Genomic DNA, 19,576 nt, shown 5'->3' on the forward strand with positions numbered 1-19,576 from the left:
GCTTTTACTCTCCGTTGAATCCTGGCGAGTTAGGTTAAAATTACCCCTATAGATACAACACTACAGCAATGTTCACCAGGCCAGTGGTCCCTCAGAGTGAAGCTTCCTGCTCAGAGCACATGAATGGTGAACTTATTCTACATGGGGATGAACTTTACTCCAGGGCAATAGGAAGCTGAAAACAATCCGAGTTGGTGCCTCACACTGGCCTAAACGTGGAGGGGATTATGTAGGTTTGAATGAGAAACAGCTATGCACTTTTATGCTTAAAATAGAAACTGAGAAAAATAAGGAACTTTTCTGAATTCATAAAACTTTGAACTTGAAACAAAAATCCCTCATTAACTTCCATATTGCGGGGCAGAATTGCTGCTGCAGCGTTCAAAAGGTATATTAGAAAGAGGAAGTTATTACAACCCAAAAGCAGGCTCTTTTTTGTCTCAGTCTGCAATGGAAGTGATACTGGAGGAAGGCAGTAATCCACACGGCCTCTAAAGGAGCCTGAACTTGGCAAGTAAGTGCCATTTTATTTGGAGGGAGAGAAGTGGAAGGGAATGATAAATAAAGGCAAATTAAAAATGAATAACCAGTCCAGTTTCGGTATCCATCGCTATGTATAAAGTGAGTCTGATCACAATCTTCCCCTTGACATTTATCTACAGTACATGTGAACTTCCCTTTTGAGACAACTGATTAAGCAGAAAAGTCACTTGGAGGATACCATGAGTTCTGTAGAATAATTGCAAGTACAATGTGTTCGCAATTTTATTTTTTTCTGCAAAATGTACATTCAACATCTAAGTTATTTTTGAAAATCAAGTCACAAGTGCAGAGCAAATTTATTTTTGCTTGGGTAAGATGAGGTACAAGACATTCACACTCGGGATTACAAAAATATCCACCCTTTTACACAGCGCACTCTCTCATCATTCTGCATTGAAAAGTATTCACACTCAGTCTGTACATTATTGTTGCTCAGCTGTTTCCAAATCTCCCAAGAGCAGCAATAAGGGTAGATGGAGGCTAAAAATTGTTGGAAAGATTCGCCAATATTTCAGCCATCCATCCAACACTATTTCCATGTCACTCATTTAAACTGTCAACACATTCGCTGTTCCAAAACACAGAAGAATAAAGGACCTAATGTTGTAAAGTTAAATAGTGCAAACAGACACATGTGTTGCATATCTGTTGTACAAATAACCATCTGTGCAATTCACAGCCAGTGAGCAGAAAACTTGAATAAGTGATGGGATTCAATGTTATAGGATAAGTAAGCACAAACACTATGATACTGCAATGTGCTGACCATTGAAGTTTTTATTTGAAGCATTTATTGGCTTAGCACCACTTACACAGCAACAATAATACTACTAATACACATTTTCTGCAATGACAGCACTGTTTTCCTTAGAGTAGCTAATACCGTCTTTCGAAAGTTACAACAAGCGGTCCCTAGGAATATGCATTAATATCTGCAGACATGCCAAGGCAGAAAAGATAGAAAACCATTGCTTTATGTGAATGCAGTATGTGATCAACTATTTAATATCCATTATTGCTAATTACTGTAAATGTAACATTAACCAGCCAAAATGATAGGTTTCACTAGAAACGGAATGTTTAATAAAACAAATTGTAAACCAATCTGGAGAAAAAGCTTATTTTTTGGAAAAACATACCATGCATTAAGTAACTAAATGTTTGATCAGCCAACCTCAATCACTTTGAACTTCTACACAATCTCTCCATTTGGCAGAAGTCATTCTTCTTGTTGTTCCTGAGGATTGTACTGTGGCACACCCTCAGTCACTGTGGCAGGACAGAGGTGGATCTCCAGGGAAACAACAGGCAGCAGTGTTTGACTGTTGTAGCATTGGGAAGCCATCTAGAACCTGGACACTTGGACTGCAACTCCACTTTCCACAGAAACTAAACTAATCTACAGTAAACGCATCTATGTGGAGAGACTAGAGAAGCTGGGGATCTTCTCCTTAGAGCAGAGAAGGTTAAGGGGAGATTTATTAGAGGTGTGCAAAATCATGAGGGTTTGGTCAGAGTAGATAGAAATTGCTTCCACTGGCAGGTGCATCAGTAACCAGAGGACAGATTTGAGGCAATCGGCAAAAGATCCAGAACGGAGGTGAGGAGAATTTTTTCTTAAACTCAGTGAGTTGTTATGATCTGGAATGCACTGCCTGAAGGGGATGCAGATTCAATAATAACTTTCAAATGGGAATTGGATAAATACTCAAATAGGAAGAATTTACAGGGTTGGAGGGAAAGAGCAGGGGAGTAGGACTAATTGGATAGCTCTTTCAAAGAGCTGGCACAGGCACGATGGGCCGAATGGCCTCCTTCTGTGCTGTATGATTCTATACAGTATGATAACACACACAACTCAATGTAATTAAAATCCAGGCAGCTTCTTCGTTTAGTCATCAATGAATTCTGAAAACTTCTGAATACAAAAATGCACTTTTGCTTTAAGAGATTGGGAGGGGAGAATAAAAAAAGCAGGTGATTATAATTTTGTCCCTTTCCCATCTCTGGTCTTAATAACTTCAAACCTAATTTTAACTCCCACTTTCTTTTCAGTAGGGGATTTTGGCCACGTGGAATGGGTATATTGGGGGAGTGGGAGAGATACGATGATGCAAGAGGTAGGGACCCTCTGAGAACACTTTGCAGGGTGTGCTGTCTGCACCCTTGGCGTGTGTCTACTTTTTTTCTCTTCTTGGCCACTGGATTATGTGCCACTTTGACAGGTTTCCTCTTCCCATACCACACCTACCTTACCCCCACCCCCCACCCCCATTTCACACTGCCGTAACTATTCAAACATTTTCTCTGTCTGTGAAATATATTTTTAACTTATTTCATTATGATTCCTCCTTTTGTTTTATGTTAAGATCACTTCAGCGATTTAACCACCTCCTGTTTTTCATTTAAGCAGTGTGTGTCTGTGGATGATGTGTGTGTGTGTGTGTGTGTGTGTGTGTGTGTGTGTGCGCGCGCGCGCACGCACACACACACACACACACACACACGCACGTGCATCTGTGAGTGACTGTGTCTTATGCCTAGTTGTGTGTCTGCATGTTTTGCTTCCCCTTCCCTTTCTTCTCTTCCTTTTTTAATGCTGTTCATCTATATATTTTTTTTCAGTTGAAGGGTCTACATCTGAATCATTAACTTGACTGTTCGCTCCATAAATACTGACTGACCAGCTGAGTGTTTCCAGCACTTTGTCTTTATTACAGCACCTCTGAGTTGTATAACTAACTTAATTGGGCAATCACGGGTGTACACTTCATACTTCCTGGCACCAGTGCCACCCTCTGCTGAGCCGGCAATCAATACCGTTACTGCAATTCACAAAACGTCAGTGGAAAAATCTGCACGTCCCGCAAAACAGAAAAATGGGCATGCACTGTGGAAACTCACACAGAACCCGCCACATGCGTCAAAATATTAACTATGATCCAATGGTAACTTCAGGACAAAGAACCACAACTTCTGCAATGCGAAGTCAATATTCTCAGCCATTTGTTTTGAGCTGTTATGCAGAAAGGAATGATAGCAAGAGAATAAAGCACAGAATATTCTTGCAGCTCAAAAATGTCACTTCTGCTTGCATAGCTTCATTCATCAATAAAGCAGGCACTCCTAAAACATTTGTTTTTGATAAGTAATTCCTAGATTATGTGTCAGCCTAGATTATGTGCTCAAGTCTCTAGAGTGGGGCTTATAAATACCCTCATTAACAATTAATCCTCCTGCCCCAACACAACTTCCACATAGCTAGAGAAGGGGGGGATAAATAGTATCCATTCAAGTAGCAGTAAAGGAGGAGGTAGCAGTGATATAGGATAGGATAAAAATAGATGAAGAGATACTTAAAAGATTGGCAGTACTCAAAGTAGAATCGTCACCCGGTCCAGATGGGATGCATCCTAGATTATTGGGGGAAGTAAGGGTGGAAAATGCGGAGGCTCTGGCCACAATGTTCCAATCTTCCTTAGATATGGGGATGGTGCCGGAGGACTAGAGGATTGCAAATGTTACACCCCTGTTCAAAAAAAGGGAGAGGGATAAACCCAACAATTACAGGTCAGTCAGCCTAATGTCGGTGGTGGGGGAGCTTTTAGAGACAATAATCTGGGACAAAATTAACTGGCGCTTGGAAACGTATGGGCTAATAAATGAAACTCAGCGCGGATTTGTTAAAGGAAAATCGTGTTTGACTAACTTGATTGAGTTATTTGGTGAAGTAAGTTTGGTGGAAGCAGATTCAATCGTAAGTCTGGATAAATGCTGGCAGGGAAAAAATTTACTGTGCCATGGGGATAGAGCAGGGGAATGGGACTAATTGGACAGCTCTTTCAAAGAGCCGGCACAGGCATGATGGGTCGTACCTCCTGTGTTGTACCTATGATACCATGTAGGAGCATAGAAAACTTCATTAACAGCAAAAAGCCATTTGGCCCAACAAGCCCAATCCTTTATGGTTAATCTTACCTTCTCACCATGTCCCTGATCCCCCAGAAGTGTATCTACTTGCCTCTTGAACCCATTTATACAGTTATTTTCAACAGCTAATCTTCTCCCATCCTTTTCTAGTTAGTTGGAAATCAACACTACAATGATACCTTTCCTACAGATATGAAGCACACCCTCCCTCACAAAATAAAGTCACTCACTCCAATTTATAGATTAAATCTAACAAAAATCTTACTAGACTGAACAACAGCTAAATTTAATGATTATTCTACATTGAGTTACATCAAAACTACAGCACAGAAAAAGGCCATTCAGCCCAACTGGTCCATGCCGGCATTTATGCTCCACATGAGCCTCCTCCCTCCCCACTTCACCTAACCCTATCTGGATACCCTTCTATTCCTTTCTCCCTCACGTGCTTATCTAGCTTCCCCTTAAAAGCATGAGAATCTGATCCCTAGTGTCTGAGTTCCTTGAGTTACGCAACGTGTTGCAGCCACATTACTTTGGGGTCCTTCTCTGTGGTGTCAAATTGTTTTTAGTGTTATGAAGGTCATAACACTAACACTGATATGGAGGGTCACTGGACATCTTTGAAGAGATGGGCATTTTGGGTTTTTTTTTAAAAACATTTCTTAAAATCTAAACAAACAAAAAAATTGAAAGGGCTTCAAATCTACGGGTAGTTTGGTTATGAACTACAGTGAACTTCTCCAAGGGACACCAGTTTCCTACAAGCAAACTTCCTCTTATGTAGAAGGCACTGTCCTTCGCTGTTATTGCTAACTGATCTGGCTGATGTTTCATAACTAAGAGGGCAGGCTGTAGACAGGGAGAGGGCACGGTCAAGCAGAAGTGGAGCAGCTGGTGTACCTAAAACCGGCTATACTCAACAATGTCTTTCTACCACCTGTAGTGATTAGGGCACCGTGTGGTGAAAAATTTACATTTGGCCAGAAATTAAAGATGAGTCCAAAAGATTGGGTTTTAACGAAGTGCAATCTTCTCATTTGGTAAAATATCTGGGAGAGCTTCTAAGGTCGAGTGATATTGGCAGTTGTGATTATATCAAGACAATTATACAGCCAATAAGCAAGGTTAGGAAACCAACTATACCAGCTGCTGCCTTCAAGGAAGGAAATACCTACACAAAACTATTTCAATTTGCTGTGCAGGGCTTTTCCTGCAGCCAACGGGAAGAAGGAAAACCACAATGTGAAACAATAAAGTACAAACGGTCGTGGAGAACAATTTGGTTCTGAGAATCCTAAAGTTACCACACTACTTAAGCGTCAGGAAGAAAGGAACACTCTCAAACCGTTGTTTGAATGTAAGTACATTTTATTTACATGAGAGTCTGATCCCCGGTGTCCGAGGAAAGACTGGAGAAATTTGGGTTTTTCAGTCCAGAAAGGGAGACGTGCGAGAGGCAATATTAGTGAAATGGAAGATTGTTAAGAGAATGGAAATGTAAATTGGATCAATACATTAAATTAATTGCAGAATTGGAATAAAGGGACATGGGTTCCAATTCGCAAAAGGTTATTGTTTTATTGATATCAGGAAATTCTTCTTCACAAAGAGAGTGATCAACATGTGGAATATTTTATCACAAAATACAGGAGGAAAAAAACACTGCAATCATTTAATAAGTAATTTGAAAATTGATGAAATGGGGAAGGTTATCGGGTCTTCCTGGGCGAATCAATTAAGAGGGGCTGAATAGCCTTCATCATCCGTAATTAGCTTGTGGTTTTGTGCACTATAGCTTTGTATCACAACAAACTTGCTCAACTCCACATTATGTAGACATTTCTAAAGCAGACGTTACAGTGATTTGTTGAACGTCTGTATTTTAAACACTAAAACACACACAGCTTGTTATTAAATGCAGCAATTCCAAAAAAAATTATGCATTACTGAAAATAAACCTGCTTATCATTTTATTCAAATGCAAATATGTTATTAATACCATCAACTGCTGGCTAGGACAAGTTAAATATAAGTGTGGGGGAAGTGGTATTAACATGAACTTAGAATAGTCAACTGAGTTGATGCTTCAGTTTTTACTGTTTGTGTGAATTCAGATTCTGGATCCCAATTGTTCCCAATGATGTTATTAAAATATTATCACGAAATAAACATTTTATACAGATGGAGTAAAAAGTAACTAGCAAAATACACCAAAAATAATCAATGGTTTACATTTTTTTTAAAAAGGCTCCTGTTAGTGAGATTTCTCTAAGTCTACTTTTTTTCTTTTTACATTTCTTTGATTAAATTATATTTTGTTGCTGTGGAAAACAGCTATTAAATAAATTTGATGAAAATCCAATAAACTGCGGTTGGAATGTGGAACTCGCTACCATAAGAAATAGTTGCGGCGAATAGCACAGATGCCTTTAAGGGGAAGCTAGATAAACACGAGGAAGAAAGGAATAGAAGAATATGCTGATAGGGTTAGAAGTAGAAGAACAGGAGGGGGCTCATGTGGAGCATAAACACTGGCATAGTCCTATGTAATTCTATGTAGATACAAAGTGCTTTGGAACATCATGGGGATGCTGATGGGCACTAGATAAATACAACTTAATTTCTTTCAGGGAATAAGATGAAGTTCTGCTTAAAATATTAAATACTGAAAACACTTGGGGGATACTTACTGAAACTTTCTTTAGCAAGTGAAAGAAGAAACACCAAGTCCTTTATACAGAAGCTGGACATGATGTGGTTATTAAAGGAATTGAAGTTTACAGCAATAAATGTAGGTCCAGGTGATCAAATACTGCACAGAGAACTGCAGCTAGAATCCTAATAAGAGCATGGGAATGTTATCTGTGGAATGCAGCTGGTCAGGGTTCAAGGTGTATATTATGGATGTCAAATTCATACCCCAGAGTGCTTGCTCAATTGCCTTTGGGAGAGGTCGGGGAAGAATTTCACAGTTTTCTAATAAGCTGGGGAAAGACTCGGCCAGAGTGAATGGTGTGCAGTCTATCAGAAAGGAGGGAGCTCAGAATACCAACTGCTTCACAAATCAGACTTGAAACCACAATTACAAAATGCTTAGGGGAGCAACTCGTACTGTCTCAACCTCCTGACTCATTTTGGTAGGGCTGAAGTGCGGAAGATTTTTGAGAAGCTGAACCCAGGTACGAAAGGACTCAAATTTCTATGGGACTATCAGCTTTGCTACCTCTGGGCACAGTGCTGTAACATAAATCAAGAATAAACAAAAGTCTATTGGATGCTTGAAGGCGGCGTATGGCTGGGTTCTGTGAAGTCGTCAAACAGCAAAAGCAAAGTTTCAGCTAACACACAGCTCATACTATTCTTGACTTTTACTGCAGTATATGTATTTGAAGCAAATAACAAAGCGACCAGTAAGAATTTACATAGCATCGAGCTACCGGTACTTCTGTAATCATAGACCTATAGAATGATACAGCACAGAAGGTGGCCATTCAGCCCGTCGTGCCTGTGCCGGCTCTTTGAAAGAGCTATCCAATTAGTCCCACCCCGTTGCTCTTTCCCCATAGCCCTGCAAATTTTTCCCCTTCAAGTATTTATCCAATTCCTTTTTGAATGTTACAATTGAATCTGCTTCCATCGCCCTTTCAGCCAATGCATTCCAGATCAACTTGCTGTGTAAAAAAAAAATTTCTCACATCACCTCTGGTTCTTTTGCCAGTCTGTTTATTTCCGGGGAAAACACTGTACATCATACTTCCACCCCTATTCTTTTTGTTTTTCCTAAGAGCACTGGCTCACAGCGAGTTACCATTCCATGGGCATTAACAGCTCCTGGTTCCTCTACTAAGTGGCTACTTTTTTTTTGAATGTCAGTCTGGGCAATGAACGTTGGCAGCCAAGTTAATCCCGTGGGGCATCACCGTTGAGTTCAATCCTGTCCTCAGCTGTACCATCCAAAAAGAGGTCACGTGATAACGATCAGAATTGAGGATCTCAGTTAAATCTTTCACCTCCCCAGCCCGAGGTCACAACGGCCAATTGCGGTGACTCCATTGCCATCCCTGGCTGATACCAGCTAACTCAGCATAGACCAGGGATCAAACCTGAAACCATCTGAGCCAATGTGGCTCAGTAACACGCACTGCACTTTGCCAATGAGCCACTTGGGGAGCTGTCATTATAACACTGAAATACACACAAGCTTATAGGTCCATCGAAGTTTCTGTTTCCCAGTGGTTGTTACCTTGCAAAGACATCAACTTGTGCTTCGTTAGGTTTTAAAGTGGGGTCCCTGCATCCTTGGGAGCCCAGGACACCGCGGAATTGTGTATTTCTCTATATTTATTGACTTAAGGCATCAGCCGTGGCTCAGTGGGTAACACTCTCGCTACGGGGAGAGAAGGTCATGGGTTCTAGTCTCACGGGAGACTCTAGCATAAAATCTAGTCTGGCACTCCAGTGCAGTACTGAGTGAGTGCTGCACTGTCAGAGTTGCCATCATTTGGATGAAACGTTAAACTGAGGCTTCATCTGCCCTCTTGGGTGGATGTTAAAGATTCCATGACACTATTTAGAAGAACAGCAGGGGTGTTCTCCCAGTGTCCTGGCCAATATTTATACCTCAACCAGCACCTAAAAAAAGTTTACCTGGTCATTTGTTTCATTGCTGTTTGTGGGATCTTGCTGTGCGAAATTTGGCTGCCGCGTTTCCTAGATTACAATAGTGACTACACTTCGAAAGTACTTAATTGGTTGTAAGAACTTGGGGAGGTCCTGAGGTCGTGAAAGGAGCTGCAATTTCTTTCTTTACTAACATGTTCATTCTGTTGCTGGATACAAATAAAAAATGTCTAATATTAGCGCTGTTTTACTTTGGGTAGTGGGCAAGGTCTTTTGAAAGTCAGAACAAGTAGGTCCCTGGTGTCTATATTTGCAGGGAGTCCCCACACCAAAAAGTTCAAAAGCTATTGACTTTGTTGCAAAATCGCAATTATTATACTCTCTAAAATGCTAGCCTGGTAACTAAAGGCTATTTGTTTTCCAGCAAACAAGAATGAATGTCAGCCTTTACAACTCCTCCAACATGAATGTCACCCATTACAACTCCAACGTGAATATATCCTCACAAGGCAAGTGCTTACGAAATACCTGGGTTACCCAGGTGGTGTTTCCCGTGCTCTACACTGTCCTCTTCATCATTGGTATCATCCTGAACATCATGGCCATCAGAATATTCTCACAAATCGCAAGCAACTCTACCTTCATTGTCCTCCTGAAAAACATCGTCTTTGCCGATTTGCTCATGACCCTAACGTTTCCTTTCAAAATACTTAGTACCGCCCAACTGGCACCCTGGCAGGTGAGATGGTTCGTGTGCCGTTTTTCTGCGGTGTTTTTCTACTTCTCCATGTACATCAGCATCATACTTCTTGGGCTGATAAGTTTCGATCGCTACCTCAAAATCACCAGACCATTCGGTAAATCATGCTTGCGAAAGGCGAGATTCAGCAAATTTCTGTCCGTGGCAGTTTGGGCAATCATGTTTCTTTTATCCCTTCCCAACATCATTCTGTCAAACAAGCCGGCAACACCAGAATCGGTGAGGAAGTGCGTGGGGCTGAAGGGGCCAGCTGGATTGAAATGGCACGTCATTTTAAATTACATCTGTCAGTTCATCTTCTGGGCAGTGTGTATACTGATGGTCATACTCTACACCATAATATCCAAGAAAGTCTACGAGTCTTACAAGAAGTCCAAAAGTAAAGACAGTCAAGCTCAGAGAAAGATGAAAGCCAAAGTGTTTGTCATCGTGTTCGTCTTCTTCATCTGCTTTGCGCCATTTCATTTTGTGAGAGTGCCCTACACACTCAGCCAAGTGAGTAAGGTGACAGAGTGCTGGAAGCAGAACACGCTGTATTATGTTAAAGAGGCTGCGCTCTGGCTGTGTGCCTCAAACACCTGCCTGGATCCATTTATTTACATTTTCTTGTGTAAGTCATTCAGATGGCGGTTAGGCAAAGGCAAAGCAAGCGGAATACTGACTTCTGGAATAGCGCAGAGCACGACAAATGAAGATGGAGCTACAGAAAGTGGCTTATAGAATGGGTTTCCTAAAGCTTTTTTAAATCATTTCCAACAATGTAAAACTAGGTGAATAAGTGGGCTTGCCTTTAGATTCAAGGTATTGTAAACTGTTCGGTTTCTGCACAGGAAAGTCTCACTTCACTGGAATATGGTAACGGTGAGCTAATGGGGCAGAAATTGTTCAGAGCAGCGAACCAACAGTGCTCGCCGCTCCACAGATTTAGAAACAGAGACGAGCCCAGCGTCAGTTCAAGCAAAGCTCGGACCCTGGGAGAAGCGAAGGGATCGATTTCTCCCCTTGACCAATCAGATCGCAGCATTTTCGACACGCTGCTTAACACTCTCTGCAGGCTTCCAATGTGAAAACCAGGAAGTGAAAAGCACAACATTAAAATCATCGTAAAAACAGTCACAGACAGCGAAAAAAGAGAGGGTAAGAAATAATTGAATTAAACAAAATAGACAGAAGGGAAAAGTAAAAACATTTTTAATGACCAAAAACTATTAAAATAAGGAGTAATGAGACTCCACATTTTTAAAAGTTAATTTTTAATTGTTTAGCAGTCATTAAGACTTACCACGTTAAAACTTAGTTTAGACGTGGAATTTTTAAGCGTACCAGTTTTGTGGCGGTATTAGTTTCTTTCCAGCAGGGCAGATGAGCAAGTTGGTGCTTTATCAATGATTTCACTGATTGCAGCCAGCATTATACCTTTAATTCAAAGCTGTCATATTGCCGGTGAACCACTAGGAGCAAGTTCCGGATTTCAGCGTTTCACTGTGGACGTGCGAACCCCGAAACTTGCTCCTCCATTTCGCCACTAACAACAATGAACGCTGTTGAGCTCACCGTTATTTTGCAAGCAATTTCTGCCCCATTGATTATTATTATTAATGGTCACTTCTAGTGACGGATCCTCAAATTTGACATTTGTCATCAAAATATTTATAATAGTTGCCTTAAAATGAATGGCCTCAATTCAACATACTCTAGTTAGTGTGTATTACACATGTGGATACATTATGACAAATCTATTAAATACCATCTTTGATCCTCCATTGCAAAGATGGAGTCCCATTTGAATTCAAAACGCCCACAGGTAGGTAATGCAAGAGAAAGCTACATCAAGAGATGGAGGCATATCCGTCAGATTCTGACCTGGTGAGGAGTAAATTAATCAACTCTAAGCTTCAAAACTTAATTGTCCTTTTGAAAATCCGAAGTTGGAAAAGTACTTTTTATTCAACAGTACACAAACTTTCAACATGTCCCAGAAAAAATGTTCCAGCTGCCAACATTAAACATACCCCACCCAAAAAAAAACTAACAAACTGAATACTTCATATAGCTGAAAAGGCAAAATTTGCTTGACCATTTTAATTTCTTTCCTCCTGCGTTTTGCTTCCATTAAAGTAGAACTGGATATAGACAGTGCGCAGTAAAGCTAGGGCTTAGGCATGCGCGCGCGCACACGCACACACACAGTATCCCAGATAGATAAATCTGTGTCCTTCCATAAAACTTCAAGATAATCGGCAAAAAAGCCAGGGGGGAGATGAGGAGACATTTTTTGATGCAGCGAGTTGTTGTGATCTGGAATGCACTGCCTGAAAGGGTGGTGGAAGCAGATTCATTGGTAACTTTCAAAAGGAAATTGGATATATACTTGAAATGGAAAAATCTGCAGGGCCGTGGGGAAAGAGCAGGGGAGAAGGGCTAATTGGACAGCACTTTCAAAGAGCTGGCACAGGCACGATGGGCCAAATGGCCTCTTTCTCTGCTGTATGATTCTATGAGTCCATTTAAGCAACTCTGTATTTATACCTCACAAATGAGTTTTGCGTGCTCCACTTTGTCAACCTACCATCCAGTGAAGGGATCCCAATTGTAAATTTGAGACAGATTGATTTCAGACGATGACCACATGGTAACAGTGATGCATTTGAAACCGACAAATAAATTCCAGTTTTGCAATTCTGGATTTAATAAACAATTCAGAGTCTGCATGCACAATGTGGTCAGGCCACACATGGGAAACAGGGACCGATTGCAAATGTGCTTTGTTTTTTTTCCCCCTTAAAGGTCATCACTCCACTTCACCCCTCCCCTTGGACAACGCCACCAAATATTAACACAAGCTGCTAGTGTCATCAACAAGCAACCCATTCCTGTGCTCCACTCATCAGACTCTGATCACAGAATCATAGAAATTACTGCACAGAAGGCATTCAGTCCATCGCACCGGTGCCTATGACCGTGTCAGATCCTCAGCTGGAGTGAACATGTACAATGCAAGTTCAGAAACAGGCATAATCAACATAAACAATGTCATGTACTGAGGCATCGTATGTATAAAACAGCTGGAAAACAAATGAACAGTTTAACATAAAACATTTCCCAACATCCCTGCCAAACTTCCTAATAAATTAAAGATGATCATCTCTGGCAAGATAGTGGATATATGCCAGATATATATACATATATGTAGCATTTACAATAAATAATTGGTTCAAACACAAATCTTCAACTGTGTAGGAAATGTTTTAGTTTAATCCACACACAAATCCTTTGGATGAACTACAGCAACAAGATTTACAAATGTTTTTATTTATTTATATTGTTTAGATGCCAGCTAAATACCATTTGGGATTCATTCTAATGATTTATGACACCATCTAAAAAAACCCTTGATAAGATTACAGCTTTTTTTTGGTATCACTCTTCAGTACATCTTGTTCTCTTGTACAAAACATTTGAATAGATTGGATTACAGCACTGCATTAAATTTCACCTATCCAGTGTTCTGCTATATCTAACTGTTATATTTCGTCCCTTTGATCATCCCCTCCCACCAGGATTGTCATTGCACTCCCTCTGACTTAACTATGACTAACAGCCTCAGCTTTGATTTTTCAGCTCGTTGCCAATGGAATTTGTTATGTCATGTTTCTCGTTCAGGTGCTAACACCCCAAGAATCACAACTCATGAAGTCTATAAACAAGTTCATTTTAAAAAAATTGACAGATGCCTAGACTTTTGGGTTATTTTGTTACCTTTGGTTTAAACAACGTATTGAGGAAAAGTATGGATTGAATGCAGTTCATGCATTACTGCAGGATACTCGAGGAACACACACACACGTACATTTGGGGTTTTCAGTCAAACCATTTCAATCAATAGACTCAATAGCAGTTCTGAATGTAGACCTGGACTGTATGATGTAGAAGTTGTACTTTTTTCTGTAATCTGTCCTTACAGGAGTAGACGTCCTATAGGGTTAACAGTTATTCTATTTGCAGTGGTCGGCATATTGCATTAAACATAGTATCACACCACATTACCACTGTCATTGAATTGACAGAATATCGAACACAAATTGAAGGCCTTTCAAAAACAGGCCAAAGCAACTAAAATATTTACAAATACAAGGGGCAAAAAACAAAAGCACGACAGAATTCAGCAGATACTAAGAATGCAACACAGCAATCTGATAAGCAATGCCTTCTCCTAAAGTACTTACAACTACAATTAAGTTGGGGAAAAGACTGAACTTAACAAGATCACATCCAGAAATGCTTATCCAAAATCCACTTCAAACATACAAACAGATTTCTATAATTATTAAACAGTCTGCTACCAAAGCTCAACATTATTTATATGTATAGGAAATACAATAGATAAACCATTAATTCCCTCCAGTTGGAGTAAATTCTGCTCATCATGTTGATGCTGTCATTGGCATTTTAAAGCAGCGCATTAAACTCAGTAGGAACAAAGGACATCTTGTGTTTAGCCTTTGACAAGGAATATACCATTTGTAATATATACAGCTGCAACATATTATGTTACACATCATTTCAGGTCTTCTCTATCAAACTGTATATACCATGCTCTTAATAATGTCGGGGGAATTATCAAAACCTGTTTTATATTACATGCAATTTAAAAAGAAAATTGTGATTACGTTTTTGCATCTCTTTTGGTGATAAATCACACCACTTTATTAATATTTTAATGAACTGTAAAGGAAATCCTGCTGAGTTAATTTCTTTCCTGCTTTCTGATCTAGCTGTGCTTAAGGTAGCTACTAGTCGAAAACAAAACCTTCTTAACTGAATGAATCAATAAAAGTTTTTTTCCTTCCAGTGACTTGGTACATTTTTTCAACAAAGTATAAGCTAATGGGACATTACATCAACTGCATGATGGGATGGCCCAGGTATTAGGGTTCCCAACCCTCCTGGAATGACTGGGACTTTCCCGGATTGGGGGGGGGGGGGGGGAGTTCCTCTCCCGACTGCACTGTGCCCCCTACCACCGCCCCCCTCCCAAACACCAGCTCAGCGACGTCACTCGCACACAGCCGCGACAATGTGGAGTGCAGTTGGGAGGGGGCTGGAGAGTTGGGAATCAGGGAGTCTCGGTAATCAAGGGGTTGCACTGAAATGAGGGGTTTTGTGTGAAATGGGGAGGGCTCGACAGGGTACATGCAAGGAGGATGTTTTCCCTGGCTGGGGAATCTAGAACCAGGGGTCACAATCTCAGAATAAAGGGTCGGCCATTTAGGACTGAGGTGAGGAGAAATTTCTTCACTCAGAGGGTGGTGAATCTTTGGAATTCTCTATCCCAGAGGGCTGTGGAGACTCAGTCATCGAGTACATTCAAAACAGAGATCGATAGATTTCTAGATATTAAAGGCAACAAGGGGTATGGGGATGGTGCAGGAAAACGGTGTTGAGGTAGAAGATCAGCCATGATCTTGTTGAATGGCGGAGCAGGCTCGAGGGGCCGGATGGCCTACTCCTGCTCTTATTTCTTATGTTCTTATGGGAGGGGGGGTCCCTCTTTCCCCGCCCCCTGTATCCCTCCTGGTTTTTGGAACTTCTCGCACAACAGCTGCTGGCAAGAAACCACAAGGAAATATACTCAACTACAGGGGACCCAACCTTTATACGGTAAATGCAATAACATTTGTAGAAGTCACGTGATCGTATGATCAAGCATCACATGGGCAGATGTCATGTGGTTAGAATGTCACATGATCAAACCTCCAGAGTTGGCAAGTCTACCAGGTGTTCGTACCAGTTCTAATTCCAAAACGGTGGCTCGTGAAAATGTTAGGGGAAGTCCTGGTCAATAAAATACATATTTCTGTTAAGTTTCAAACTAATATTTTAACACAGATTGTTCTGAGGGGTTCTGGGCATCAGAGCATTAAAATGAGTGAGGCATATACCTCTTTTGAAGTATGAAAAGGATGGAAAGCTACATCATTATTCCTAATATGCTGAGATGATGTTTTGGAGAGACCCTTCCATTTTAGCCATTAAGGCAGCATAAGCAAGCAGCACAATGATTGGTATGACATTATTGTGATGGTAAAAACATGCAGAACCATGTATTTTCAAACAGTATCGTGGAACGATACAGCATAGAAGGAGGCCATTCAGCCCATCGTGTCTGTGCCGGCAAATGTGACAAGAACTATGACAAAGATCCCTTTAATGCGGTCGGTGCAACATTAGGTTAATGCACAAAATACCCCCGATTTAAAACATATCGATTTCCTCAAATGCTTTACAGTACTGAAAACCAGTCAAACTGTGCTGCACCACAGAGGGGGCAACTTTAACCTAACCCGCCTGTCGAGAAATTGACTGGATCGAGCGACAAGCTGGTTTTACACCCCACCCAATTTTACTCTCCAGTGAAGGCACTGGAAAGTAATATTGGGCAGGGTGTAAAACCGGCATTCCACCCGATCCCATGGGTCTCCCGTCTGGCGAGTTAGGTTACAATTACCTCCAGTGCCTCAGGAAAGCATGTATAAACACAAATTTCAATCCAGTTTAGTGGATCTGGTTGGATCCCACACTTCTGCCACCTGACGCCATTTTGAAAACCACCACCAATAGCCATTTTGGCCAACCACCAAGCAGCATGCAACAGCAACCCAAAAGAAAGAACTTTCATTTATATAGCACCTTTCACAACCTCAGGATGTCCCAAAGGGCTTTACAGTCAATGAACTACTTCTGAAGTATAGTCACTGTTTGAATGTAGGGAAACGTGGCAGCCAACTTGCGCACAGCAAGGTCCCTCAAACAGCAATGCGATAAGTGACCAGATAATCTGTTCTGGTGATGTTGGTTCAGGGATAAATGTTGGCCAGGACACCGGATGAACGCCTCTGCTCTTCAAATAGTGCCACAGGATCTTTTACGTTCACCTGAAAGGGCAGGCGGGGCTTCGGTTTAACGTCTCATCCGAAACGGCACCTCCGACAGTACAGAACTCCCTCAGTACTGCACTGAAGTATCAGGCTGAATTATGCGCTCAAGTTTCTGGAGTGGGGCTTGAATCCACGTCCTTCTGACTCAGAGGCAAAAGTGCTACCCACTGAGCCACGGCTGACCCACCAAAGACTTCTTCAGCCAATTCTCCCTCATCCTGAAGGGAGACATCACAGCCTCTGCCTGGAAGTACGACCGTCACAATATGCAACCACTCAGTTTGGGAATTAACTAGAATAAGGGAAACAAAAACTGCCTCCTATGAATCCAAGACTCAGAGTGTTAATGCTCCAGTGCTCAGTTTCACCGCTATTCACATCTCTTTGAATTACTAGTAAATGTTTGTGCACCAGTTTCATTTTTTTTTAAAAGTGCTTTTAGGAAATTGCTGCAGAAGCATTAATCATCAACACGGCTGTACACACCACCTTCTGCAGGTTTGCTCACGGATTAATCCTGCTGACCAGGATAGCCAGGTGGAGACTTTGAAGTTTATGCAGTAAATTGAGTGCTGGATTTGAAGAAGCAGAAACTAAAATTGCCCCAACAGAAGGAGGAATCATAGAATGATACAGCATAGAAGGAGGCCATTTGGCCCAATGTGCCTGTGCCGGCTCTTTGATAAGAGTTTTCCAATTAGTCCCACGCCCCTGCTCATTCCTTATAGCCCTGTAAATCTTTTTCCTTCAATTATTTATCTAATCCCCTTTTGAAAGTTACCATTGAATCTGCTTCCACCACCCTTTCAGACAGTGCATTCCAGATCATAACAATTCGCTGAGTAAATTTTTTTTCCCCTCAGGTCATAGAATCATAGAATGGTTACAGCACTGAAGGAGGCCATTCGGCCCGTCGAACCCATGTGCTGGCTCCCTGCAAGAGCAATCCAGCTAGTCCCACTCCCCCGTCCTTTCCCCGTAGTCCTGCAATTTTTTTTCCTTCAAGTACTTATCCAATTCTCTTTTGAAAGCCATGACGACCCTTTCAGGCAGTGCACTCCAGATCATAACTACTTGCTGGAAGTGCGAGTGAGGGGACGCTGGGCGAGAGCAGGATCGGACTTTGGCTGTGCTACTCCCAATACACACCTCACCCTAGAGTCGAACAACCTGCTTGACCGTCGTCATCAAGGCTCATGGACTAACAATGACAATTTGGGCAAGGTAGCAGAGGGTGGTCATCACCTGTGGAACTGATCCCCAGCAAAGTGTCAATGAAATCGCAAAGCAAGGGCGCAGAGAAAAAAAGAGAGAGAAACTTTTTTTTTTTTAAAAGTCAGAAAAACTTATGACACTACTTTTGATTACAGTTTTATAGAATTAATGGTGCTATAAGGGCATTTGGGAACTCTCTACAGCTAGAAACAGATATTGTCGTGCTCCTAACAGGACTGATGAAATAACCAGACTGTGTTGCAGTGCAAAAATGCCGGGTACCCATTGTGAATACCTTAGCATAACTCAATACGAGTTATTTATTAATGATATTACACAAGGATGGTATGCACGCGCAATGAGCATATGGCACCCATTACATTTCAAATGTCCTGAAGAGCAAAAGGATCTCTTTTCTGGGTGTACACTGAAAGGACACTACTTGCTTTGACAAAGTTAAGATCTACATTGCATGATGTACTTCAGGTTGCCAGCGTTCACTCAATCGGTAGCACCCTCACCTCCGAGTCAGAAGGTTGTGGGTTCAAGCCCCACTCTAGCACGTAATCTAGGCTGACACTTCACTGCAGTATAGGTCTTAAACAGGATCTTTGGATTTATTCAGTTGAGTCATGATGAGCTGGCTTCACAATCTGCTCTGCATGGTGTTCCTTAACTGGATCAGAAGGTTTGATTTTTAACCAAGCTATGTGCTAGTTGTATAACGGAATAAGTGGCAAAATATAAATATAAATGAAAATGTTATCAACTCCTCCTATTCTTTACAATCCAGTGAGATGCTTCAAATATGGAATTCTTCCATTGAGCGGCGCTTTTTTTTAATCCCCCTCCCTCCCAAGCCATTCTCAGTCAAAAGCCCCTGCCAATGTCATCTGAGGCCACTTCGAGGTGCGTTTGGCTGTACCACAATGTCGCAAACTTTCTTTCCAGTGCAGTGCTGAGTGTTGTCCTTCAGATGAGTTGCTAAACTGAGGCCCCATCTGCCTGTCTTGGCGGAGCAGGGTTAAAGATCCCATGACACAAAAGCAGAGAATTCTACCAGTGTCCTGGCCAACATTTCTCTCTTAACCAACATCAAAAACAGATCAACTAGCCATTATTCTCACTGCCAACCATGCAATCTTGCTGTCCACAAAATGGCTGCCACGTTTGCCTATATAAGAGGCAATCAATTTTAAAGTAATTAATTTTAAAAAATTAATTACTTTAAATTCGATTGCCTCTTATAAATGTGACAAGGTGTTCTATAAACAGAAGTGCTTCTTTCTTCTCCCCTCCCTCCCCTCCACCAGTGGGGAAATACATACAGCAAAGCTACAGTCACCCCTTATACTGCATTCCCTTCACAGAGGAGTCATCTTAGGAGCTGCCATGAATTGAATGTAGTCAAATCAGACAACTATGATTATTTTCTTTTTCCCCTCACCAGAAACATCGCATTACTGCATGAAAAGTAAGCTTGAAATTCTTTATTTAAGTACTGTCTTATTTTCTCACCCCTTTCTGAAGTCCACAGATCATTACCAAGGATAACGGGCAAATAAAA

At 41.3% G+C, this 19,576-nt stretch overlaps 2 protein-coding genes across 8 annotated transcripts in view; one reads left to right on the forward strand and one right to left on the reverse strand.

The window, feature by feature from the left end:
• LOC137331279 (mediator of RNA polymerase II transcription subunit 12-like protein) overlaps positions 1–19,576 on the reverse strand; it is a 482,895-nt gene that overhangs the window by 175,005 nt on the left and 288,314 nt on the right. The window lies entirely within an intron of this gene.
• LOC137331277 (P2Y purinoceptor 13-like) lies at positions 5,206–14,707 on the forward strand. Of its 2 annotated transcripts, none has more exons than XM_067994974.1 (3): positions 5,206–5,833; positions 9,521–10,351; positions 12,644–14,707. In XM_067994974.1, the coding sequence occupies exons 2-3, from the start codon at positions 9,530–9,532 to the stop codon at positions 12,704–12,706; spliced, it is 885 nt and encodes a 294-aa protein (XP_067851075.1). In that variant the 5' UTR covers positions 5,206–5,833; positions 9,521–9,529; the 3' UTR covers positions 12,707–14,707. The 2 variants fall into 2 exon arrangements, with proteins under 2 accessions (XP_067851075.1, XP_067851074.1); XM_067994973.1 differs by having other exon boundaries at positions 9,521–10,993; positions 12,644–12,723.

The sequence above is a fragment of the Heptranchias perlo genome, chromosome 13, assembly GCF_035084215.1.
Source record: "Heptranchias perlo isolate sHepPer1 chromosome 13, sHepPer1.hap1, whole genome shotgun sequence".
NCBI classification, from domain to species: domain Eukaryota; kingdom Metazoa; phylum Chordata; class Chondrichthyes; order Hexanchiformes; family Hexanchidae; genus Heptranchias; species Heptranchias perlo.